Here is a 27,500-nt window from a genome sequence, read left to right on the forward strand (position 1 = left end):
TTACATAAATAAATAAATAAATAATAATTATGATATAAAAAATGTAGTAGTGATGAAAATAATAATAATAATAAAAAAATTTTTTTTAAATTAATTAATTAAATAAATAAGACAACAATGATGATAAATAAGCAAATAAATGTAAAACATGAAGACACACATTCACACATACACCCACACATGCATAACAGATATGCGCCAAACACACAGTTTCACAGATATGAAAGCACAGTCAAATACATATAAACATACATGAGCTCCAACACACACACACACACACCATACATTACCCTGCACCTCCTCTACCCCCTCCTCCACACACTCATTTCTAGTCTATGTATCGCAGCTTCCACGGCACACACACACACACACACTTGACACAGTGGGTATGAATTCACTGCCCTGATGGCTGTAGGAACTTTTGTGACATCACTGGTTGATGTGGATCCTTTTTATTTATTTATTTATTTATTTTTGTCAATTTTTTGACTGCTTGACATCACTGGTGGTTGAAGTATCATGTGGGCAACAATTTCATTTTTGAAGAATTGTATGACATAACTGTAGACATATTACACTTGAAGACAAGCTTTATATGAGTCTCGATCGCTTCCGTGTGTGTGTGTGTGTGTGTGTGTGTGAGTGTTTTGCAGCAAAGTCAGTCAATTTGTTTTATAATTTGAGCTGTCAATCAGGGTTTAGAAATACTTGATACAGGTGCACATGTGCACACAAACCCACACATTAATTTGGTCATATATATCATGATACAACAGCTCCCATAAGAGAGAGAGAGAGAGAGAGAGAGAGAGAGAGAGTTCTTCTCCCCTCAAAATAATATTTGTAAAGCGTTGTGAAGGCGAATTTGTTATGTGAAGAAATCTCCTTTTAACTCTCAACTTTCGTTCCTTCAAGTCTACTGTGCATAAAAATTCAAGATTAAAAAAGTTATAAAAATCATTCAGTACATGTACACACACACTCTTACAGTACACAGAGTGAGCTTTACACATGACATGTGAGTACACTTTACACACCATTTTCACATGCATGTATACACGACAGTCAAAAATGCACCTCAACACACATTCACACGAGAACTAAAGACTACCAATCCACAAGATCTTCACAATACAGAACCACCACACAAACTTTGGCGTTGTGTAAAATCTGTTTATTTTACTGCGATTCTCAAAAGCAAAGAAAGAGACATACGATCAGCGCTGGAAACAACTGATGAAATTCAGCCATGACGCTATGCCAAAATTCTGCATTTACCTCTTACAAAAATAAGAAAAACCGCTCGCAAATGATTATTTGCCACCTTCAAAGTCAAACCACACACCCACTACACACGTCTGCAAAGTAATCTGCAACACACACAATCAAGCTAACACACACACACACACTCACACGTTTCCATATGTTGCATGCATTATACCGTCATATGTCAGTTCATGAATATTTATGGAAAGACTTCAGAATAAGAGTTCTACAGATAAAATCAATTAGGGCTGTTTCACAAGGGATGAAATATGTTTGTCTTGTCTATCCCAAAACTCTGTAAGAGATGTCATGTACCTGCAACACAATTATGTATATATTGTTTTGAAAAAATATATAAGCACTTTTTTTCTTTTTGTTTTTGTTGTTGTTGCTGGGTTCAAATCTACCATGCACAATGTTCAAGGCCTTTGAATTCTTTGCCTCAGATGTTGCATTTTTACATACTTCTTTATTAAAAGGCTCTTACTGCTCAAGAAAGCTCTCTTGCAGCTGACGACTGTTGCAGTCGAAGGTCCCATAGCCTAAAACAACGTATAAATATAAATAAATCCCCGGTCTGGGGGTGCAGCGGATGCAGGTGTCCCAATTCTCTCCTTTTGCAGCTTTGAACTTCCCAAACCTAAGTCGGGTACCAATTCACACCTGGGTGGTGGGGTGAGGAAAATTTGAGTCAAGTGCCTTTCCCAAGGACACAACAAGTAACTGAACAGGGTTTCGAACCCTGATCACTGGTGGACACTGGATCACAAGTCCAAACACCTAACCAACTCTGCCACGGGGCTTCCTCCATGACTGTTTGAACTTTGTTCATCTTCAATGTGCAGTTCTCAAAAGAAAAGTATGCACTGATTATCTAATTCACCCATGTGGAAGAGCAAGTCTGTAGGGAGATTTCTTTCACAGTTCATGTCATTTTGACATCATTTTGACTGAAACATGGCTGAAATTTCTGAGAAGACAAGTATGACAAGTTTTCCTTCACTGGTACAAATAATAAAAAGGGTAGAAAAGGGCGATAAAAACTCAGTCTTGATTTTCAATCTCAATTCACATGGTATAGGGAGACTGTCATCTGTCACACACACTCACAAATTTGTCCACAAACTCTTTCTTTCTTCTACCACTACTCACACTATCGTGTAGCATATTTCATCCATTCACCCCATTTCCCACCATATTTCTTGCTTTGTAACACCAAGAAACACACCACCAAACATTAAAGACCTAAGAATTTAGGCAGGCTTGGTATAATAATAATATATATATATATTTATAAGTAATCACGGTGCTAGTGCTACATTACATATAGGAACCAGAACTCAAGCAGCTGAAACATCTCGAAAAGCATCGACTGCAGCTGTGATGTGTAGGAAGACAACTGAACTGTTTAACCTCTTCACTGCTAAATCTTGATAAAACGAAATCAGTGTGTGCATGAATCTGAAGCGTGAGAACTACATCTTGTGTATTTTCATGCAGTGTAATCTGATTTGCTGAAATACAAAACTTTTTTTTTTTTTTTTAAATCAATCCCAAGAAAAGTCTAAGTAAAAGATCAGTGACTGACATCCTCACCTGTAACACCTGTAACTTCTATCTCTATCTCCCGTTGGCAACAGCCCTTCACTGACAAGCACACTTAGCAACAGCAATAGAGGGGTTAAATTGTGATGCTCAAGTCCAAGAAACGACTGCTACAAAGGAAGAATATCAATGTCTCTGTCTCAGGAATGACGAGGGATTTTTGGTCTCTCAAAACCTTTCCAGAAGTCTTGAGTTAAAAGACTGCACACCACTCAGTCAATTTGTTCAAGTACATGTCCTTTTAATTAAAGCAAGGCTTTGTCTTTTTATATTTCTGTTACTTTTATTTTTTAGCAAGTTACAACTGAAATCCTACAACCTGACCAAGCAAATCTGCCAAGTTGATGCCCTTAGACCAAGAAATTTTGACTGCAGCAGTCAACGCTATAGGTTGTGTTGTGTAAAAAAGCTCGCTCTGCTGTAATTTCGAATGAATTTTTGAGGCACTGTATTAACAGTAAGTTCCAAGAGTAATTTCCCCTGACACTGGCAAGTCTGCTGTCTTTGGCGACAGCTAAAAAAACGGGCAACAGCCCAAGCTCAAAGTTGTAGTCATGTCCGTCAGTTTACTGGTTGCTGCTCACAGAAATTTTTGTGGGACAGACATGTCAGACGTGGTCAGAAATGCGTTTCAGGATTCACTTGTTTCAAGTACTTCTCTGAGGTTCTGTTTGTCCTCGTAGCTTGGCTGGGCACTGAAAGCAACGATTTTACTGACGATGTTTTTACTGACGATGGTTTCTCACTTCCCATGACATTCATTTTTCAGTTCATCTGTCTTCCTTCTAAACTGTGTGCAAACTTTTTCGTGTATGTGCTCTCTTCCAGTCAGTGACACATTATGTCTTATGGGAGCAAAGACCATAGCAAGAGAGTGAGAAGAGAGAGAGAGAAAAAGTGAGACAGAGACAGAGGAAAATAGAGATACAGACAGATGGACAGAAATACAAGAAAGAGGTGAAGTCACTTTTGAATTTGTCATTTCCCTTTTAACACAACCCACCCCCCACCCACCCAAAATGAAACAAAAATGTGTGCAGTTTTCATTTCATACAGTCTAAAGAAAGGGACACCATGTGAGGTGGGGGTTGGGGCAGAGACAGACAGATGGACAGAGAAAGAGGGAGGACAGAGAGAGGGAGAGGAGAACAAGATGAAAGAATCTCTTCTTAACGAAGATAAAGTCACTGGAATTAATACAAATCCAACAAAATAAAACACTCCCCCCCACAACACCCCCCCCCCAAAAAAAAAACAACCCAAGAAAACAAAAAAGAAAAGGAAAAACAGTGTCAGCTTTATTATAACGTGTCACATGTTTTTCCCACATAATATATATTTATCACTGAAAGGAAATAAATGCATCATTCATTCAGCTCTGAACTTGATTTTTAAAAAAAGAAGAAGAAGAAAAAAAAAAAAGAACAGTCACAAATACACACTAAAACAACAAACAAACGTACATTTAAACAGAATTCAGTTAACACATTATCGATCACTCAGTTGTCATAATCAACGAAAAAGATAAAATCATGAAACAAAATAACACCGAAACTGGTACAATGTGATACATTTTATGACATACAAATATCCAAACTGCAATCTAAGCGTTTATGTACTGAAAAAATATCAGAGCATGACAGAGAAATCTACAACAGAAAATAGTCATGACATCCATCCCCGATAAATAATGAGACAAAATGGAACGACAATCGATATAATCAAAGGAAATTACAGACACAAGCAACATAATATATACACAAAACCAAAAAGAGAAGGAAAAAAAGAACAACAACATGCAAACAACATAACATACTGACCCAAAACAAAAAACAAACTGACAACACATAAAACCAAAAAAATCATGATTTCTTTCTGTCCACCCACATTTTTCATTTAAAAAAAAAAAAAAAAACCCAAAAAAACACAATGACAAAACAGAAAATAAAATCATCGTTCTTTTTTTTTTTCTCCTTTCATGTACGTGGCACTGAAACACTGACTTTTTAAATTTTATTTTGGCGTAGCCATCGTGCAAACTGAATCATATCACAGCTGTATATCTCTCTCCTCCTTTCTTCTACTGTCACCTCTCTTTCTATTCTTTGTTCCCACGAAAGAAAAGGAAACGTACACCGAGCGACCAGCCTTTGCAACGATGCACACAATCTCAGATCAAAACAGTTTGTTCATTAGCACAGCAGCCATACAACGGCCGTTTCAAAAAGAATTTCAGACATGCAACAACAGTAAAAAAATAAAAATAAAAAAGAAAGAAAGAAAGAAATCTCAATAAATAAAAAGCTTTGTAGTTACAAAAACGATTAAAAACCAAAAAAACCTCAATACACAGAAACTCCGCAAAAAACAAGGTCTGTAGTCACTGCTTTTATCATAAAGAGCAGGAATTGAATTTTGAGCATAAGATTAAAAAAATAAAATTCAAAATAAGACAAATAAATCTTGGATTCCTTCCTCTGCTGGGAGCAGACAAGAACAAGAGGGGTCGTGGTCTCATGCCTGCATACACGACCTCCGGAAAACTCGCGCTTTGCTGTGACTGTGAGACGTTACAAAACCTCGCATCAGCTGAGAGAGACAGCTTAGTGTCCGTCCAGTCCTTACAAACAGGGCTGACATCAACGTTCTGCACCCCACCCCCCTCTTTTTTTGGGGGGAGGGGTTGCTGGGGGGGACTGTGGGGGAGGTGGGGGGGGGGGAGTGGGTGAGAGGGAGGTAGGGGACAGGGGATGGAAGGGAAGAGGGTTAGCAGTGGTGTGGGGGATGGGAAAAAAAAGGGTTGTTGGCTGTTCTTTGCACAGATTTCACCTTTTCTTTTTCTTCTTCTTCCCGTTTTTTGGAGGGGTCATGGCAATACCGTCAGTGAAAGTTTTCTCCTCCCTGGTAAAACGCTAGTGAGCTTCATCGAAAAGGCTAGGTGATATTCTTCCATGCCTGTAGGCCAGTTCGTAACTATGGCGACGCAGGCCGCGACGCCCTTCCGCTCGACCGCTAGCAGCAGTCGCAGCAGCAGCAACGGTGGTGGTGGTAGTAGCAGTAGCAACGACAGGTGCAACCTTGTTGTCCGGCAGAACAACGGCCATCGTCCTCTCCTCGCTCCCCCCAGTCGCCACTCCTTCCCACGCACGCTTCTCCAACGATGAACAGCTGAGGCTGAAGCTGCGAGAACGGTGGTGGTGGTGGGGGTGGAGGGGTGTGTCGGATGAGGACTGGCAGCGTGGGGAGGAGGAGGCGGAGGAGGAGGGGACAATGGGCGGCTTGTCCGTGTCGACCTCCGGCAAGACCTGACCAGCCGAGGAGGCCACCTCGCCGCTGCTGCACAGACTGACGCGTGACACGCCCACCTCGCTTGCCTGGAGAACCGCCCCCACACCCCCTGCTTTCCTTCCCCCGGCTCCGGCTTCCTCCGATCGCAGGATGCTGCTGGGAAAGTGAGAGTCCGTCGTGTTCGTCTCCTGCGAGCGTGAGGGGGTAGTGGTGGAAGCGGGATGGAGAGCAACGTTATCGTTGATGCTGATCTTCCCAGACAGACTACTACTGCCACCACCACCACCACCACCACTGCGGCAGAATTTGAGGTGAGAGGACCGTGCAGTTAACAAGGAAGTCGTTCGGTCGTTGTCAGGGTTGGGGTCCGGTTTAGAGGAGGAGGAGGGGGGGAGGGGCCCGAGGACGTCCCCTTTCCCCACCCCTTCCGCTGCTCCCCCCGTCCCCGTTGTCACCCGTCACCACAGCGCTGGCGGTCGGGGACACCAGGGGAATGTCGTCGACGAAGCGCGTCAGCTTCTTGCACTTGGTGCTGTGCCGGCCCCCTTCCTCCCCCCCGGCCCCCGAGGAGCGGCTGAAGGGGCGGGGGCTCTGGGGGGTGGTGGGGGAGGTGGTGGTGGTGGTGTCCGTCCCCTCGTTGCCCCCGGCGTCAGTGGCGGCGGTGTTGGTGGTGGTGTCTCCGCCGTCTGCGTTGCTGTCCAAAGTCTCTCTGCAACACAGTGTGTTTGTGTGTGTGTGTGTGTGTGTGTGTGTTAGGATTACAAACACAACAACCACACACACAGAAACAACACGACACAGACACATCAACAGAAATACAACACAGGGTCATACACCAAAATACAACACTACATGACACAAGCATATCAATATGAACATGAAATAACATGACAAAGGCACATTATATGAACATGACACAGGTACATACACAGAAACATGACACAGGTGCATACACTGAAATACAACATGACACAAGCAAATACATATGAACATTAAAACATGAAATTGAAAAATCACAACTCGACACAGGAAAACAACACGACACAGACATATATGTAGAAATACGACAACACAACACATACCAGAAACATGACATAATTACACAGAAACACAACCCAAGCACATACACAGAAACAAAAACAACGCAGGCACATTTACAGGAACACGACACAAACCAAAAACATGACATAATTACACAGAGACACAACACATGCACATACACAGAAACAAAACACAACACAGGCACATTTACAGGAACACGACACATATACCATAAACATGACATATTTACACAGAAACACACCGCAAGCACACGCACAGAAACAAAACACAACACAAGCACATATGCAGAAAGACAACAACAGGACACAAACCAGAAACATGACATAATTACACAGAAACACAACGCAAGCACATACATACAGAGACAAAACACAACACAGGAAATATTTACAAAAAAACACAACACATACCAGAAACGTGACACAGTCGCATAGAAACACAACCCTGGCACATAGGCAAGAACATGACAACAACAAATCAAAACAAGAGAGGCAAGGCCTTCAAGACTCACTTGTGATACACTTTAAAAAAATCGAAGCTTTTTATGTATTGAGTATAATTTCAAAATGTATTGTTTAAGATAAGAAAGATCAGTTTAAAGCAAATTAAGTCCCCTATCATTAATTAGAGAGTAATTTCCCTTTTTTACTATCTGCACCAAAACGTTTGCAAAATAGATAAAACTTCCATGCTTAGCAAAGAAGTTCCTGTTTGAACAAAAAATGATAATAATGACTGCTCTTGTTGTTGGGTCAGAATATCAGATCAAAGTGCGAAGTTTAGAGAATACAAAAACTATAAATATAACAGTAAATGCAGTTTGCATATAATTAGGCTTCATTTTTTTTTTTTTTTTTTTTTTTTTGTGCCCATCCCAGAGGTGCAATATTGTTTTAAACAAGATGACTGGAAAGAACTGGATTTTTTGCTATTTTTATGCCTAATTTGGTGTCAACTGACAAAGTATTTGCAGAGAAAATGTCACTGTTAAAGTTTACCACGGACACACAGACACACACACACAGACAACCGAACACCGGGTTAAAACAAGTGAGTCAAAAAACGCACAAACCAGAAACACCACAGTCATACACAGAAACACAACCCAGGTACACCCACCCACACACACGCACGCACGCGCGCGCATGCCGCCCACTGACCTGGTGTGACCCTCGGAGTAGATGACGCGGAGGCTGGCCTCGTCAAAGGACACAGTGGCCGACTTCTCGCTCAGACTGATGTTGGCTGACTCGCTGCTGAAGCTGGCCCGCTTGTGGGGCCCCCCACCCCCCGGAACCACGTCTGCCTGAACCTCCAGTCTGTCAACACAAACACACAGTGGCTGACTCCATTAACTCTCTCCAAACGAAAGCTGAAAGAGACGATGTTAACAGCATTTCACCCCAATTACCATCATCAAAATATTGCAAGTGGAAGGCTCTTATACTGAAGAGGTGAATGTTGACAAAGAATACCACAATTCTGACGACGGAAGCTAAAGGTTGGGTCATTCAGACACCCACTGGACATCCGAGGGGTCTGTGTAGAGAGAAGAGAGGACTGGCCGTACTGAGCGAGTTAAAAGGCAGAGAACTCTAACACAATAGTGCCAATTAAAAAACAAACAAACATGTTATGAGCTGTTGTGGAAAGTATGACATCCAAGGCTGTGTCAGAGGCTAAAACACAACCAAGTGGCAGGCTCCATATTCGTTTACTTATTTATAGTCTGTTCATCTAAGATGATAGACTGAAAGGCAGGCTCCAATCAGGGCAGAGAACTACAACACAATGGTGCCAAAATCAGCCCCGGACAAAAAAAATACATGCTGATGAACTTTTGAGGTAAGTATGACGTTCAAGGTTGTGTCAGAGGCAGAAACACAACCGAGTGGCAGGCTCCAATAAGGGACAAAGAACTCAAATGCAACAGCGCTAATATCAGTCGACACAAAAAAATACCAGTAACATGTTGATAAATCTATGTGGGAAGTATGACGTTCAAGGCTCTGTCAGAGGCATAAACACAACCGAGTGGCAGGCTCCAGTAAGGGCAGATAACTCCAAACACAGTAGTTCCGATATCAGTACGACAAAAACATACGTGCTGATGTGTACCCGAGTTCGATTCCCAGCAAGGACGATCAGTACTTTGACATCCCCACTCCACATACATATCCATCCTCTCCCCACCAACACCCAATCCCCACCCACCCACACACACACAACATTTACACCATTGACTTTGCTGTCCTTGCTCTTCCTTTTCGCTTCTCAATCTCTTATTCTGTCACTTTCCCTGAAGTCCTCCCATTCCCTCCCACCCCCACTCCATCATGCACACTCAAAAATGGTGTTTTCCTGCCTTTATCTTTTTAATACAACTAAGAATTGAGAAAACAAAGAACAGTGAAAAGACGCTAGGCAAAAGACAGAAAAAACAACAAAAAAAAACACCACTGACTTGTTAGTGTAGGTGGAACCGCACAGACTGCCGTTGAGGCTGGCGGAGGCGATGGCGCGGTTGGAGGCGGAGTCACGGTCGCTGTCTGCATCCCGCAGGATCCCCACCCGCTCCATGTGGCTGCCGCTGGCGCTCAGGCTGTTGGTCATGCCCAGCGAGGCATCCCCAATGCTTGGCGCAATGCTGGGGTTGGCCACTGCCGGCATCGTCTCGCTCTGGTTGTCGCCTGTCGTCAGTCCATCGATCAGTCTTTGATTATCATCTTATAATTATTTCCACCACCACCACCCTCCCCCAAAAACGGAGTATGGCTGCCTACGTGGCTCACTCTGGCTGTCGCCTGTGTCATTAGATCATTTTATCTCAATATTTCTCCCCTCCCCCACCCATCCAAAAACGGGGTATGGGTGCCAGCATCATCTTGCTCTGGTTGTCGCCTGTCGTCAGTCAGCTGATCAGTCGTTTATTTTTCATCTTGATCTTCCCCAGAAAATAAAGTATGACTGCCTACATGGCTCACTCTGACCTACATGACTGGGAAAATAAAACAGCCATACACTTAAAATCCCACTGATGTGTACATACGAGTGAACGTGGGAGTCGCAGCCCATGAACAAACAATAATAATGAGCAAAATGTCCCTTTGTTCTTTTATCAGCTATATTTACTCTGTTCCCACACAACTCAGTTCCCAAATGTGTTCCCCTAGTTCCTGTATCAGCTACATTCATACTGTTCTCATGACACGCCAGAGAACTTCCCCTGATGTGTTCCCCTTGTTATCTTATCAGCTACATTCACTATGTTCCCAAAGCTCACCAAAGAAGTTACCCAAATTCTCCAACGAGCTCCCCTTGTTCCTTTGCCAGCTACATTCACTCTGTCCCTACAAAACTCATCAGAATTTCTCTAATGTGTCCCCTTTATTCTTTTGCTACATTCGCTCTGTCCCTACAAAACTCATCAGAATTTCTCTAATGTGTCCCCTTTATTCTTTTGCTACATTCGCTCTGTCCCTACAAAACTCATCAGTATTTCCCCAATGTGTTACCTTCATTCTTTTGCTACAATCACTCTGTCCCTACAACACTTACCAGTATTTCCCCAATGTGTTACCTTCATTCTTTTGCTACATTCACTCTGTCCCTACAACACTTACCAGTATTTCCCCAATGTGTTACCTTCATTCTTTTGCTACATTCGCTCTGTCCCTACAAAACTCATCAGAATTTCTCTAATGTGTCCCCTTCATTCTTTCGCTACATTCACTCTGTCCCTACAAAACTCATCAGAATTTCTCTAATGTGTCCCCTTTATTCTTTCGCTACATTCGCTCTGTCCCTACAAAACTCATCAGAATTTCCCCAATGTGATCCCCTTCATTCTTTTGCTACATTCACGCTGTCCCTACAAAACTCATCAGAATTTCTCTAATGTGTCCCCTTTATTCTTTCGCTACATTCGCTCTGTCCCTACAAAACTCATCAGAATTTCTCTAATGTGTCCCCTTTATTCTTTTGCTACATTCGCTCTGTCCCTACAAAACTCATCAGAATTTCTCTAATGTGTCCCCTTTATTCTTTTGCTACATTCACTCTGTCCCTACAAAACTCATTAGAATTTCTCTAATGTGTCCCCTTTATTCTTTTGCTACGTTCACTCTGTCCCTACAACACTTACCAGTATTTCCCCAATGTGTTACCTTCATTCTTTTGCTACAATCACTCTGTCCCTACAACACTTACCAGTATTTCCCCAATGTGTTACCTTCATTCTTTTGCTACATTCACTCTGTTCCCACACAACCAACCAGAGAAATTCCCCAACGTGTTCTCCTAGTTCTTTTGCCAAAGCTCTACATTATTTAGTCTGTTCCCACACAATTCATCAAAGAAGTTTGTCAACAAGTTTCCCTTATTCTTTTGCCAGCTACATTCAATATGTTCCCAAAGCTCAACAGAACTTCCCTGATGTGTTTCCCCGTGTTCCATCACCAGCTACGTCCACCCTGTTCCCACAACTCATTCACCAGAAGTTCCCCAATGTGTTCCCCCAGTTCTTTTGCCAGCTACATTCACTATGTTCCCAAAGCTCACCATAACTTCCCTAATGTGTTTCCCTTGTTCCATCGCCAGCTACGTCCACCCTGATCCCACACAACTCACCAGAGAAATAGCCCTGCGCGTTCCCCTAGTTCTTTTGTCATTCTGTTCCCACAGCTCACCAAAGAAGTTCCCCAATGTGTTCCTTTAGTTCTTTTGCCGGCTACACCCACCACGTTCCCACACGACTCACCAGAGAAGTTGCCCTGCGCGTTGCCCTCGTTCTCCTCGTCAAACTCAAAGCGCACGCCACCAGTGTTGGTGGTTGTGACCCCACAGCCGCCGCTGCGACACAGGGAGATGGGCACCACACCGTACACATAGGCCAACAAGATGGGAACCCCGATGCCTGCAGGCACACACACACACACGCCAGGGATGAGTTGCAGGAGTCTGAACCTCTCAGTATGGTTGGCTTCATGATATATTATGAACTGGTCCCAGACTTAAATGGACCCCACAGCAGCATCTTTGTCATATACAATGCATGCACCCCACCCACTCATCCACACATTCCACATACTACACAAACACACCTACACAAACAAACACCACACATACAATCCAAACACACCTATACAAACACACACACAAATACAAATCCCACATACTATGCAAACACAACTACACAAACAAACATCGCACATACAATGCAAACATACCTACAGAGAGAGAGAGACATACACAAACACACACCCCACATACGATGCAAACACACCTACACAAACAACCCCCATCCACCCCACATACTACGCAAACACATCTATACACACACACACACACACTGCACATACAATCAAAACATACCTATACAGACACAAACGCATAGCACACAAACACCTACACACACAACGCAAACACACCTACACACACACACACACCCCACATACAACGCAAATACACAAACACACACCGCACATACAAAGCAAACATACCTATTCAAACGCACACAGACACACTCACACCCCAACAGCACTCACCCACAGCCAGCCCAGCCACGATGGGTGAGGCGATGATGGAGGCAGCCACTCCCCCGGTCACTGCCAAGTTACGTCGGTGTTTGGACGACAGTCGATACCTTGCATGGATCTGCAGCACCAACATCAAATACCTTATATCATTATCACTACTATATCAACAGCAAAGTGAGAGCTGTATTATCAGTGGTTTCTCCATTGTAAAGGGAAGTCATCTACAGTCTTTTGTGAAGGACTATGACTCTCAAACTAGGAGGCAAAATTGCACTGGCTTTTAGGGCCGCAGCCTTTGGGGCTAGTTGGCCTTTGGGAACCATCCCCAACGCCGACTGTCCTAAAGCCCACTTGGCTGAGAGAGTGGGGATGTATTTGGGCAAGACACTCTCCACTATATTCAAATTCCAGCCCAGATGGTCTGGACAACAGCTGCCTCTTCTGCTGTTCTGATGGTCATAGATGGACACAACTGACTATCATAGTATATTACAATATCATCATCATCATCATAACTATTATCAGTAGTCTGTAATTATATCATTTACACCAACATCACAATAGACAACTCCACCACCATATGAGTGAAAAACTAAAATGAAGGCAAAGAGAGTTTATTTGCTGTTTAATACAGTGGTGTCAAGTTCAGACATATATCAGTAACACAACAATCCAACTTACATGGGCGGCTTAACCAAAATGAAGGTCTTAAAAACGAAAGAAACAAAAGGTGGGATGGACCTTACAAAGCATTTTTTTAGGGGGAGAGGCTGGAGGGACCAGAATGCTTGCTGATCAGAAATCAGAACAATACTGAAACCCTCCCACCCCTGATGTTTTCACTGTTTATTTAGATCAGCAAGTTATGGTTACTGTTCATACACTATTGTTCAAATACCCCTTCAGGAGGGGCTATGGTCGACACAAAAACAAACCACTCACACACTGACTCATTCATTCATTTTTTCCTTCACTGACTCTGTCCCCCACGCCCACCACCCACCCACCTTCCTCCCCACCCAGACGGGGATGCCGATGATCATGGCGGGCACGGCGATGCCGGCCACCAGCGTGATGCCCACAGGGGCACCTACCAACGTGCCCAGCTGCCACAGGATCTTCTTCTTCCGGCTCCACGGCTTCCGGCCCCAGAACGTACAGCCGGACGGGCTGCAAGGGCAGACAGACACAGGTGTGAAGTCAACGACAGAGTCAGGGCATCGTTGTCTGAGACCATGATATATGTATATATATATGTATACGTATCATACTTCTGTTCTGTTTGTTGAGACAAGTGTGAGGTCAACGACAGAGTTAGTTCAATAGGGCACTGTTGTCTGAGACCATGATATATATATATATATATATATATATATATATATATATATGTATCATACTTTTGTTCTGTTTGCTGAGACAAGCATGATGTCAACAACAGAGAAAGAACAATTTGACTGATGCACCATTGTCTTTGTTATCAGTACATTTGTGTTCTGTTTGTGCTGTCAAACAAGCAATAAGGTGAGGTAAATCCAATAACAGGTCATGGTTTGTGATATCAATGCATTGTTGTATGTGCTATCAATGCACTGTTGTCTGTGAAATCAAAGCACTGACAGTCTGTTATCAATGCACTGATGTCTGTGTTATCAATGCACTGACAGTCCCTAATCAATGCACTGTTGTCTGTGTAATCAATGCACTGACAGTCTGTTATCAATGCACTGATGTCTGTGTTATCAATGCATTGTTGTCTGTTACCAAGGACAGTGAGTTAGTTTAATAATGCATAGATACCTATATTACCAAATAAGTGTAATGGAGAAGGGATTCAGTTACACATTACTGTCTTGTGTTATCAATGTATTGTCTGCCTGAGTAATCAATGCACTGTTGTCTATCTCAGTATCTGTGTTATAAAACAAACATGATGTTGACGATGGACAGAGTTCAACAAAGCATCACTGTTCTGTTTGGGTTATCAAACAAACATGATGACAGAGGCCATGCAACACACATCATTGTTCGTCTGTGCTATCAATGCACCTACCCGTCACACACACCAATCTCTAACAGACAACACACCAGACATAAACCCACCTATCCCTCCCACTTCCAAACACACCAATCCCCCCCCGCTCCCACCACCCACCCAACATACACAACTCACACACAAACCCACCAATATCCAGCATCCCCTCCCACCTAGCCCCACACAAACCCAACATTCTCAAACAAAGCACATCCACATACCTCAGATTGTGGGAGTCTGAAATCTTCATATATACAACTAATATATCCACTGAGCAAGCAGGGGTCACACACTACAAATACACAGACCCCACCACTCCCTGCCCCCTACCCTCACCCACACACAAACTACATAAACACAATAATCTCCAACACCCACACACCACAAACCCGCCAATCTCTATTACATACAATACTGAACACACACACACACTAACACACACACAACCACTCCACAAACTCGCACCAATTTCCACCACCCACACACCACAAACCCACTAATCTCTAACGTTTTCACCACACACACACACACATCCACTTCATACTCTCACATGTATAGACCTACCAATCTCAAACACACACACACACCCCAAACCCACCAATCTCTGACACATAACATCACACACCTATGCACTCTCGCACAAACCCCTCATTCTCCAACACAGACACAACCATACAAATCCACCATTCTCTGACACAACACACCCACACAAACCCACCATTCACCAACACACCCTTACCCCCCCACCCCCCCACCACAAACACAACACAAATAAACCCACCCCATCACTAACACAACCACACGCACCTTAGATAGTGAAGGTCTGAAATCTCCTTCATACACAGCCAGCAGAACTCCGCAGAACACACGGCACAGGTCATGTGATTACAGGAGCCGTCGTTCATCTTCACAATGAATGCCCCACACCGTGGGCACGGCTTGATCTCACCTGGAAAAAAAAAAGAAAAAAAAGTTTTGAGCCTGTGAGTGAGTCAGTGTGTGTGTGTGTGTGTGTGCGTGTGCGTGTGCGTGTGCGCGTGCGTGCATGTAAGTGTGTGTGTGTATGTGTGCGCGCATGCATGTGTGTATCATTGTACGTGCATAGATCTGTGTGTTTCAATACATACGAGTGGAAGTATGTGTGTATCTTTTGGTATACATCATTTATATTCATTACATGTGCAACAACATGGGTGTGTGGGTGCGCTACTACGTCACATTTTCATTATTGTGAGCATTGCAGCATAGAAATCTGAAGCTAAGCGGAGCAAGCTACATGTGGAAAACACGGTAACTGTCAGGTCTGGTTACTCATCCAACTGGGGTTCAACTTCAATTCATAGCCATCATAACCATTACAGGCACCCTTGCAAGGATAAACAGTGATGACCACTGATACTTTGTAACATTCTGACAGACACACACACACACTAACACCCACCCCGCCTATCAAAACAACAGCCTCCCAAAATCCAGCACAAACCAAAATTATCAGTAAAACCAAATAACATTTTCTCTGTCATAGAACAGCACATATAACATGGAACAAAAAATAAAAATCAAGAAAACTATGAGCTTGTCACACTGCTACAGACGACACTTGCGCTGAATTTGCCTTCTGACGTTGTTCAACGTGCAACCTCTTCGTCACTGTTTAAACTCTTCTCAGTGTTCTCACACACATTCTTTTTCGCCACCATGCTGGTTTGCCGTTTCATTTTGCAGCCTTTCAAAATTTCTGATTCCAACAGAATGCTGGTGCATGCATGTCAAGATGCCATTTCTGATTTCATTGTCTGATGAAATCAACCACGCGCAGTTTGTCCCCCCAAAAGCAGCCACATTTTTTCCTACCGTGGTGACATATTTTGTTGGTTGTCCAGAACAAATGTGGACAAATAAAGACTCGACATATCTGCACACATACACACACACACACACAGAGGAAAGACAAGACACAAAGACAGATGCACCGACAGGCAAGACAGGACACACACACAGATAAGACAGTTACACAGACAGACCGATGGATGCACAGACACCCAGACAGGGAGGCAGACTCACAAAACACACACACACAAACCACAGACTCACTCTGAGAGCTGGACTCATGGCTGTAGCTGACGGAGGCCGAGCGGTTGTTGGGTGAGCGCTCGGCGCGAGCAGCATCACATGTCTGGTTGGGGTGCCAGTGCTGCTTGCAGTGGTAGCAGAAGTACGTGTCGCAGCCCTCGCGCTCACACTTCAGCTTAGGGCAACCCGCACACCCCGCCGCTATCACCGCATATCTGTCACACACACACACACACACAGACGCATTATTATTATTATAAGTGATTAATTGATGTGAATTCTTATAAGTGCCTGTCCTTGTTAAGAGACCAAGCTCTAAGCACTTTAAAAACACAGTCATTAGCACACAGGCTACCAAAAAAAGTCATCAAATCTAAACTTGCAAACTTGTAAAAATAAAAGTAAACCCCTCCCCCACCCCCCAACAAAACTATGCCTTCCACACACACCTCACCCCAACATTCCTCCCCAACCCTACAGTTCTCATACACACACACACACACACACACAAACACAATGATAATCACCCACTGTACTGGTCCAGCTGCCTGTGGGTGTCTGGTTCCATACTGACCAGTACCCACACATCAATAATCACACACTATCCCCCCCTCCTTACCCACCTCTCTCCACCAAGTCCTACCCACCCCAATACAATCCTCACACACCATTCCACACACACATACACAAATCTCCACGCCAGCAACGAACCAATGACCCACAATGAGGGGTGGGGAACCATTAGGTGTCGGGGTCCATGGCAAGCATCCACACTCCTCTCACTGTGCCCCCCTCCTGCAAACCCTCCTCCCTCCCAACCTCTCTCTATGCCCTACAATCCTCCCCAACACCACCCACAACAATCACCCACCCACAGTCCAGGCTGGGGCGCCGTAAGGTGACACCTCTTCCCCACCCCTCTCCTCCAACCACTCCCACACCTCACTACAATCCTTCCCCTTTTACAGCTTTAGCCTCCACACCACACCCACAATGTTCATACCTGCTGTCAAAATTCCGGGATGGGGGATGGGAGGGTTAAGGGTACAGGGGGGTGGCGGTAACCAACAAGTGACAGGGGCCAATGACCAGCCCCCACACACATCTCCACCCTCCCCCCCCCACCCCCATCAACCTTCTCCCTGTCTACAAGTTGTTTTCATCATATATCAGTCTATCTGTGTGAACAGACATTATGACAGAATTAATTACTGGTAACCCAGGCAATTCAAGAACCAGTATGCTGTTGACTTTGCTGAATGGATGGCATTAAAACATTGCAGCTCATCATCGATTCTGTTATTATATCATATGAAAGATCACCACGCCCCTCCTGCCCCCCACATAAACACAATAACAACAACAAGGGAACCTACCCGCAGTCCGGGGCAGGGCACCAGCGAGTGTCAGGGTCCATGGCGAGGACCCGGCGCAGCATGAAGTCTTCATACTTGCCCATGAGCACCTCATCCTCCAGGATGGCGCGCATGTCGTTGGGGTGGAAACGCTCGTTGCACTCAGGGCAGGCGATGCTCACTCGCGACTCGCTGATCTCAATCTGAAGGTAGCGTCGCAGGCACTGCAGGCAGGTGCGGTGGTGGCACGTCTGGATGGGTGGGAAGGCCTCCAGCCCAAGCTCCACCATGCACACCGGGCACTCACGCATCCCGCTACCGCCACCACCACCACTGACACCACCAACACCGCCCATGCTGCTCTCCGATGGGGCCGGAGACGGAGCTGGCAATGCCAAAGACGAGCTCGGAAGACTGCTAGACGCTGCCGCAGCTGCTGCCACTGCCGCCGTTTTTACAGACGCCACCTCCACCGACGCTGTCGCTGCTGCCGCAGCCACGTTGGTGTTGTGTGTGCGGGAGAGTGGCGTGGTGAGGGTGACCACCCCCGCCACGCCCGTGTTGTGGAATGCCGGCAGGGAGGTGCTGGTGACATTGTGTGAGGCCAGGCTCGACTCCGACTTCATTGAGTGCGAGTCCGAGTCCAGGCTCATGCGCGACTTGGAGTGGTGGCGCCGCCGGCTGCGCGAGGGCAGGAAGCGGCTGAGGGAGAAGGGGGAGCCACCCCCGCCCCCTCCGCCGCTGGCGCCGCCACTACGAGCATGGTGGTCCCCCCCTTTGCTGGCCCCCCAGGACATGGAGGTGAACTCCCCGCGGTCACGCTTCTTCATCGTCCACCCGTTCTGTTCACCTCGTCAATCTGAAACCAGTAAAAGAAATTTTTTTTTTTTTTAATTAAAGCAGGGAAAAAGTAAAGTTCTGTGAGGCACATGAGTATAAAAAAAAATTATAAAAAAAAAAAAAAAAAAAAGTAGGAAAACAATGAAGTTCTGTGAGTCACATGTTCAGTTCAGTTCAGGTACTCAAGGAGGTGTCACTGTGTTTGGACAAATCCATATATATATATATATATATATATATATATGCTACACCACATTTGCTAAGCAGATGCCTGACCAGTAGCGAAACCCTATACACATAGTCAGGCCTCGAGTCACACGAGTGGAAGTGACTGATTTTTTTAAAAATAAAAACCCTGCTGCCAGCATCCTGAGGCCACTGAATTGAAGTGCATCCTAATAAGAAGCCAAAATGCCAATATGGACATCTTTCTAGTATGGATACTCCGACACAAGAAATAAACATGAAATCCTGAGATGCAGACAAAGTACTTGAAGCTGATTCAAATTCCAAAATGTATATATATATAATTCAATGCAGCCAGATTTAGCTTATCTTTACGGGCTATTAAATATGAGGAATTAACTAATTTCTAATTCTGCTTTAATAAATGAAATAAATATATACATATACATAAAAAAGCACTGTCTTTGCACTGGTCATGATATGCCCCTGCCTGTTTTTGATTTCAAGGGGTATAACACCAATTAAAAAGTATGTTATACTTCTTCTCTGTTCACCCCTTCAACTTGCAGCTCATGAAGTTCAATAAGTCAGAGTCAACCTGAACTCCTTGAAATGTAGAGCAGTAGACAAACAAAACCTGTGACAGGCACAAAAGCCATGTAAATACCGCGTTGGACTTTTAATCTAATCTGAGCCAGTGCAAGTCTTGGGTTTGGTCCCGGTCACGGTGCATGGTAGGTTAAAGGTGGTGATTTTACCTACCTCCCAAGTCAACATATATTATGTGCGGGCCTGCTAGTGCCTGAGCCCCTTTTGAGTGTAAAACTAAAAGCATGCAGTTCCAAAGACACATACTGAAGATCCACTGATCCATGTCAACACTCTGTGGGTCATGGAAATAACACATCCAGTGTGCCCTTTGCTGAAAACAGAGAGAGTGGATGCCTTCACGGTAAGGGTAAAAACAGTCATATAACTAACAAGGTAAAAGCCCACTCATACACAGGTATACATGTATACTCGTGAAGACGACAGTTACAGCCCATGATCACAGAAACAGACAAAATCCAAAAATGTTTACTTGGAGAGAATAAGCTTACATGTACTTTTACTGCCTCGAGGCATAAATTTCTGAATCTACGTCATAAATTTATATGCTGACTTTGCACTGGTCATAACATGTCCCTGCCTGAGAAAAGATGTCACTGAAGTTTTGTTATAAACCTTTCCATCAGTGTCACTCAAAACTATGTCATTCACATTGCCTATCTGGAGCCTCTGATGTTTTGTCTTCATTTAGCAAAATTTTTTATGATTGTCATTATTTTTAAAATTCTGTTTTTATTCACTCTTTTAGTCTGAAGGTAATAGGTTAAATAAAGTTCTGTATTCTGAAAGGATGGCTTTGACCTCTGGGAAAGGTGAACTCTTTAATACAGTGTGCTTCTTTTCATATTCCTGGTGAACTTTTGAGATCATACTTCTTGTATGCTGCATCTGATTTCTGATCTTAGTTAATCACAGAACTCAACTCGTTCAAAATCAAAAGCATAATAAAAGTCTTTCAGCTTAAAATACGTTTGTTTTTTGCAACCCTTTCACCCAAGCCATTTCTGTGGCATTATCACCATGTTGATCATCACAAGTTCCCCATATATACACAGCCACATACAGCCCTGTTTATATGCAGCAGTCCCAAACGCTGGCAGTCCACAAGGAACTAAACAACTATCATGCAGTCTGTAATCATTTGGTCCTTTTAGAGAAAAAAAAAAGACAAACTGATTTACTGTCATTTTGCAATTTGACATAAGTCTGCAGAGTCCCCCCCACCCCCACCACCTCCTTCCCACTCCACCTTCTGCTATATATTTCCCTCTCTTTTGATTGCCTGGCTGATTCCACAAGTTATAGCTGATGTCCTTAATGCCCATTTTTAACTGCCGGAGTTTCCACATGCATACTATGGCCACTATTCTAGCCAGGACAAAACAAAAAACAAAACAAACAAGAGAGGCAAGGCCTTGAGTTTGTGATAAATTAAGTCCCATAGCATTAATTACAGAGTAATTTCCCTTTTTTACTGTCTGCACCAAAACGTTTGCAAAATAAATAAAAATTCCATGCTTAGCAAAAGAAGTTCCTGTTTGAACAAAAAATGATAATAATGACTCCTCTTGTTGTTGTGTCAGAATAAGAGGTCAAAGTGCCAAGTTTAGAGAATACAAAAAAAATATAACAGTAAATGCAGTTTGCATATAATTAGGCTTCTTTTTTTATTTTTTTGTGCCCATCCCAGAGGTGCAATATATATTGTTTTAAACAAGATGAACGGAAAGAACTGAATTTTTCCTATTTTTATGCCAAATTTGGTGTCAGCTGACAAAGTATTTGCAGAGAAAATGTCAATGTTAAAGTTTACCACAGACACACTGACACACGGACACACACAGACAACCGAACACCGGGTTAAAACAAAGACTCACTTTGTTTACACAAGTGAGTCAAAAACAACACACACACACACACACACACAAAAACAACCCCAAAAAAACTGCCAAAAGTTATTTTTCTTGGTCACAAGTCCACAAGAAATGAGATCTCGTAGTTACGTGAGAAACAGAGTTGAAGACTGTTTACTTTGATGATTGCAGTCCCCTCTTCCCCCACAGGTCAGCATTCCTCTGTAGTATCGTTCTTTGTTGTTTATTTGTTCTTTGATCAGCGCACTGCATGCCATTGTATGTAACCCATAAGAACATTCACCTATTAAATATATACAGTACCCAATAGAGTCACAAAAATGCTATAACAAATAACAAATGTACTTGGTGAGATTTATCATTTAATTTTTTTGTTAGATGGCCTGAAACTCACAATGTCAGCAATTAACTTTATTAAGCCCCTTTGTACCCATCCCATGTCTGGTGTGATTTATTTAGGCAAACTTCACGTCATAAACAAGAAAAAACTATTAACAAAAAAAAAGGCTTTAGATAGCAAACACATACTTGTACAGAGTGCTGAACACAAACAGCGAGTTAACAGACCTGCTCTGTGTTTGACTAACCTGGCCTAAGACCAGAGAAGTGCTCAGCTATCTTTTTGTACAGTAGTATCTGCATCCAGCTGGGAATCTTTTCTTTTTCGCACACTCAGAATGTTGGCAGGTTCCTAGGACCTGAGGATCATCAAGGAGGAGGCCCATGGTGACAAACCCACTGGTGAATCAATCTTTTCTTTTTCGATCAATCACATTTTAACGCAAAAAAACACAAAAACAAGAGTATCATCGGAGCTACACCAATTCAACTACATGCTGTTCAAAGCAAAGCTGCTAACAAACAACTCACAGTCACAAGCATATCCCTGAACACTTCTTAAAAACAGCAAACTAAAGAGGCTGTTTTGTGTCCATACAGGTACCGATGCAGGTACCAATGTTATTTTCTCCCCCAAGAGATTGTTATTTTCTCAACCTCAAACAGCTTATCTGAACAATCTAGACCCATCTGTTATTCAACTGTCCCACTGTTTTTCTTTTTTTTTATCTGCAAGTTGCTGCTTCCCTCAGGAACCCTCCCCCAGGGACATCTCATTTTAATTACCTTATCTCCACTTCCTTGCGTGACTTAACAGGGCACATGGGAGACACAAGAGACAAGGGGTGAGAGAGGGGGAGATAGAAATAGGGAGGGAGGGATGAAGGTAGAGAGTGGGCGGGAGATACAGAATAACGGATAGAGGAGTGATGGAGGGAGAGAGAGAGCAGGATATAAAATATATACTATCTAGATATAGATAGGGAGGAAGGAAGAGAGAGAGAGGGAGATACAGACAGGGGGCAGTGACAGAGATAGAGAGAGGAATGGAAGGAAGGAGGGTGAGAGAAAGACAAAGAAGAAGCGAGAAAGAGAGAGAGGGGGAGACAAAGAGGAAGGGGTTGAGGGAGAGAGAGAGGGGGATCAAAACAGACAGGGAGGAATAAAGCGGGAGATCCAGGCAGAGAGGGGGGCAGAGATAGGATAGGGAATGGGGGGCTGGGGGGGGATACAGATAGGGAGGGAGAGAGGGCAAGGTAGAGATAGGAAAGGATGAAGGGAGAGCGGATAATATACAGATAGAGAGGGAGGGACAGAAGGAGAGGGAGACAGAGATAGGAAGGGGTGGAGGGAGGGGGACAGGGATTTTGAGGTCTACAGACAGAAAGGATTGGAGAGAGAGAGAGAGGGAGACAGATAGAGAGGTAGGGATGGAGGGAGAGAGAGGGGGGTAAAAGAGAGGGGGCAGTGGAATGGAATGTGAGAGGGATGAAAAGAGAGGGCAATATGTACAGAGACAAACTGGACTGAAGAGGGGAGAGAGAGGGGGTTGGGGGGGAGGGGGGGGGACAGAGACAGAAAGAAATAGAGGGTGGGAGGAAAGGAGGAGGAGGAAGAGAAAGACTGAACAAATAAACAAAGTTTTATTTTACCAGGGTACTGAAATAAGCACAATAACACAAATGTCTTTTCCACCCAGCCTTGGGTAAATCCACAGAGAAAATTTAAAATGGGAGATACAGGGAGAGAGACTGAGACAGAGATGAAGACAAACATACATAAATGACCCCACGTCATTCTATGATTCATTTAAGTTTAACATTCTGAACACAATAGTTCATGAACCATTATCACTAGTATGAGCTTTGCAACTTTTATCTGATAGTGTTATCAACAACAACAATAAAAAAGCTGCACATGACAGTAAAAACAATGAATAAAACCTGCTTCAGTAAATATCTGATAGTGTTATCAATAACAACAATAAAAAAGCTGCACATGACAGTAAAAACAATGAATAAAACCTGCTTCAGTGTTACACTTACAATGTGATATTGTTTTGCAATCTGTTACACTGGCACAAAGCCTGTATGGTTCAGTGTGTGAGTCACTGTGACTGTGTCAAACATGTATTCAAAACCAACTATACAGACAGATCGGAAAACACACTGGGCAAATTATCACACATCAAACAAAATGAAAAATAAATGTTTCTGACAATGGATGCAGGTCCTATCACTTAGTTTTGTCACATCTTACACAGTCAGTTTTAATACAACCACCCAGACATGGGACAATGTAGACGAAAAATTATCAAACTGCACACACCCATGCCCACACTTCTGCATTCCATCTGACACTGCTTGCAGTTATTGTATACAATAACATTTCGTTTTCTTGAAAAATGTTATCACAATGCCTTCAACAGCATTATTTTCAATTATTTTCAATTCATTCACAACCCACTGTAAGAAGATGCACTGGTAAATCAAGTTAACTAAAATCTGACACGGCTAGTATCAAAGTGGCTGCGGCATTCTGGAGGTAAGACTAAATAAAAACCAAAAAAACACACCACCAACAATAACATTAACAACAACAAAAATCCAAACAACAGAGAATTGCTAAGAACAGTAAATCTAATCAACAAAAGACAGGCACAATTTTTCAGCAAAACTGCATTAATTTCTCAAGTGGACAGACCTGGACAACACAGTGTCAGCCTAACTGCTAGCAGACAACAAAATTAAAAGAGAAAGAGAAAGGAGAGAAAAAAAAGAAAAGCATTTTGTACAAAAATCAGTTTATGATAACATCTGTCATCATGTGGTCCTTTTCTGTTTGTCTGAGGAAGGCAATTCTGATGACATTTCACAACTGCTATGCTTTATAATTGTTGACAAAATGTAATGTCCTGAATGATTCTGTTTTGAGATCCATGCTTTTACTAGTTTTAGTGATCTTAGAAAAAGAGTATGATAACTTCCTCCTCTGTTCTTTTAACAATCATGTGCTGATAGTGCTACTGGTACTACTCACAAAATCTGAAAACGATTTGGAGTCCTTGGTCACAGATATTAAACACTAAATTGACTGGTGCAACTATCATGTGGTCTCAAACAGTAAACAGTGGCAAGATTTAAACTAATTCGTGTTAAATCAAAGATACCAAAAAAACTGTCACCTGTGGGGGGAAAAAAAGAACTACTAGTCAAAGCAAAGAATCATATTTATGCAAAAATGTTATAATGTGGAACCAATCAGCGCCAGAAAATGCTCTTCAAGGCGCTCCCACCACCTCCACTACGACGTCCCACAGAACCGCACAGACCATCGCCACAAATCCTTCTTCCCAAGGACCATACCGGAGTGGAATAGCCTTCCTGCAGAGACTGTGTCAACGCCATCCCTGGCTGGCTGCCTTCCAGGCCAGGATGGCATGCCTCCACTAACCCCTTCCCCCCCCCCCCCTCCCCTCCCCACCAATTCAGAAACAGACCTGGCAACACCCTTGTGGACTAGAAAACTATGACATGCGCTCATTCGACCGGAGAGGGAAGCTTTTTCCTAAGTGAAAAGCATGGCTGATTCATCTTGATGTAGATGTTGGCTGCCTATACCCAAGAAGAAGAAGAATCCTCTTTTCCTGTTCATAACAGTACTCTGGTGGTTACTGCTCACCAACCATCAGGTGTATTACAAATTCATACATCACAAAGCCCATAGCTGGCATAACAGCACAACTGACAATTTCCTCTGTAGTATGCTTCTTCCTCCTCTCTTTAATGCCCTTTCCCAGCTGCTGCAGAATAACAAAAGAAAATTCACTCATCAACCACACTGCATTCATCATCGTACAGAGCAACTGAGGTTCAACTTTGCCCATCCAAGATAGTGGAGACATCAGTTGCCTCATCGGCTGTTCTAATGGTCTCAGAAATGACTCTTAGTCTTATACATCATTACATGTAAAGATGTATGTATACATGTATACATACATCATCATTTCCTTACAACATCCTGATTTCCTCTCCATATCCTCACTGACTGAATCACTCTGAATGAATGCTATAATTTCCTTCTTTTCTGTTCTGTCCCATCTGCAATTCACTTAAACATGAATCACATTTAGCAAACATCATCACCATTCGACACTGGCACAATGGCAGTGCAGAGCACTGACAATGCTGATTCTGTCCCAGCTGCACTGAAACTGAAAGCTACCTCAATTCAGTGTTCATTCAAAATATAGCATCAAATTCAAAGATTTTTTTCTAAGCAAACGCCAACTTACTTTATTGACTGAATTAACAGCAGATGAAAAAAGCACTGGTAGCAGTGGTGTTTCATCAACTGATTAAATAAAAGAAAGAAAACAAAAGGAGGCAGAGAAATTTAAACAGTCAAACAGTGTAAAGTGTCCGAAAAAGAGTGACTACAGTTACTGAGTAAGACAAACATCTGAACACTTAAAAAAGGTTCTGAATTCTGACCCCTGAAGTTATCAATTGATTTATCAGCAACGGAGATAAAACAGACATGTGATGAACTTGGATGACTCAGAGTCAAAGGACAATGGCAATGTTAAATGTATCAATATATATATATATATATATATATATATATATATCTTAAACATATTTTATATATATTGCATGTATGCATGCATATTCTTAAGTAGCACACTCCAAAAAGGTAGTCCACTGGCACAGGAAAAATATTGGAAACATGAGAGTAAAATGACTATATGTTACAATTAAAAAAGCAACAATTTTTTTTTTTTAAACAAGGGAAAAAAACACCATCGAAATTTGTAATAACATTTATCAACTAAAGTAAAAACAAGAACACAATTACTTTATACCAGTTATCATATTTATTCTTAAGTTACATAAATGACAGTAACATATAATTACAAGTGTTGGTTTTTCCATGTCAACCACAGCATCAAAAGAAAACAGCAACAGTACAGGATGTCCAGCCCAGTCTGCCACAATGTGACACTTTCTTCTTAAAAACTTGTCTTTTTCTATGTAATCAACTTCTTTAAAACTTTTTTTTTCTATCTGTACATTTCTGTATGATTAAATCTCAAGTAAAACTACAATTTTGTACATTTATGAGGTGTGACTGTGATATTACTAGATCAAATCACAAAAGAATGCAAGTTAATGAACAACTGCATAGTTTCCAATGTCCCATCCTCGTGAGACCAGCACAGACAGCTAATCAACCTCTATCTCATTCGAGTCATTGGTTTACTGTTTAGTTGCCTTTAGCAAACTTTTGATTATGAAATCGCATTTCTCTCTTTCACTTTCTTGAAAATTACTTCCTTAATTGTTTATACACAATAACTATGCTTGCAATATCGCACAGAGCACAACAGATCATGAATTTCATATCCTGGTTGACGAGTCGATTCAAGCTGTCT

At 42.8% G+C, this 27,500-nt stretch overlaps 2 protein-coding genes across 2 annotated transcripts in view; one reads left to right on the top strand and one right to left on the bottom strand.

Annotated features, from left to right (window-relative positions):
* The window catches only part of LOC143277137 (sphingosine-1-phosphate lyase-like), a 34,997-nt gene extending 30,196 nt beyond the window's left edge, over positions 1 to 4,801 (top strand). Inside the window, exon 12 of the mRNA XM_076581878.1 lies at positions 1 to 4,801. This exon is cut by the window's left edge and continues 1,434 nt beyond it. The gene's annotated coding sequence lies outside the window, so the exon portion shown is untranslated.
* Positions 1,153 to 27,500, bottom strand: part of LOC143277138 (uncharacterized) — a 27,014-nt gene continuing 666 nt past the window's right edge. Inside the window, 10 exon segments of the mRNA XM_076581879.1 lie at positions 1,153 to 6,543; positions 6,545 to 6,868; positions 8,382 to 8,540; positions 9,686 to 9,911; positions 11,981 to 12,136; positions 12,768 to 12,876; positions 13,766 to 13,928; positions 15,598 to 15,739; positions 16,885 to 17,078; positions 18,240 to 19,077. Coding sequence (XP_076437994.1) covers positions 5,784 to 6,543; positions 6,545 to 6,868; positions 8,382 to 8,540; positions 9,686 to 9,911; positions 11,981 to 12,136; positions 12,768 to 12,876; positions 13,766 to 13,928; positions 15,598 to 15,739; positions 16,885 to 17,078; positions 18,240 to 19,048 — 3,042 coding nt within the window. The 5' untranslated portion in view covers positions 19,049 to 19,077 and the 3' untranslated portion in view covers positions 1,153 to 5,783.

The sequence above is a fragment of the Babylonia areolata genome, chromosome 33, assembly GCF_041734735.1.
Source record: "Babylonia areolata isolate BAREFJ2019XMU chromosome 33, ASM4173473v1, whole genome shotgun sequence".
NCBI classification, from domain to species: Eukaryota; Metazoa; Mollusca; class Gastropoda; order Neogastropoda; family Buccinidae; genus Babylonia; species Babylonia areolata.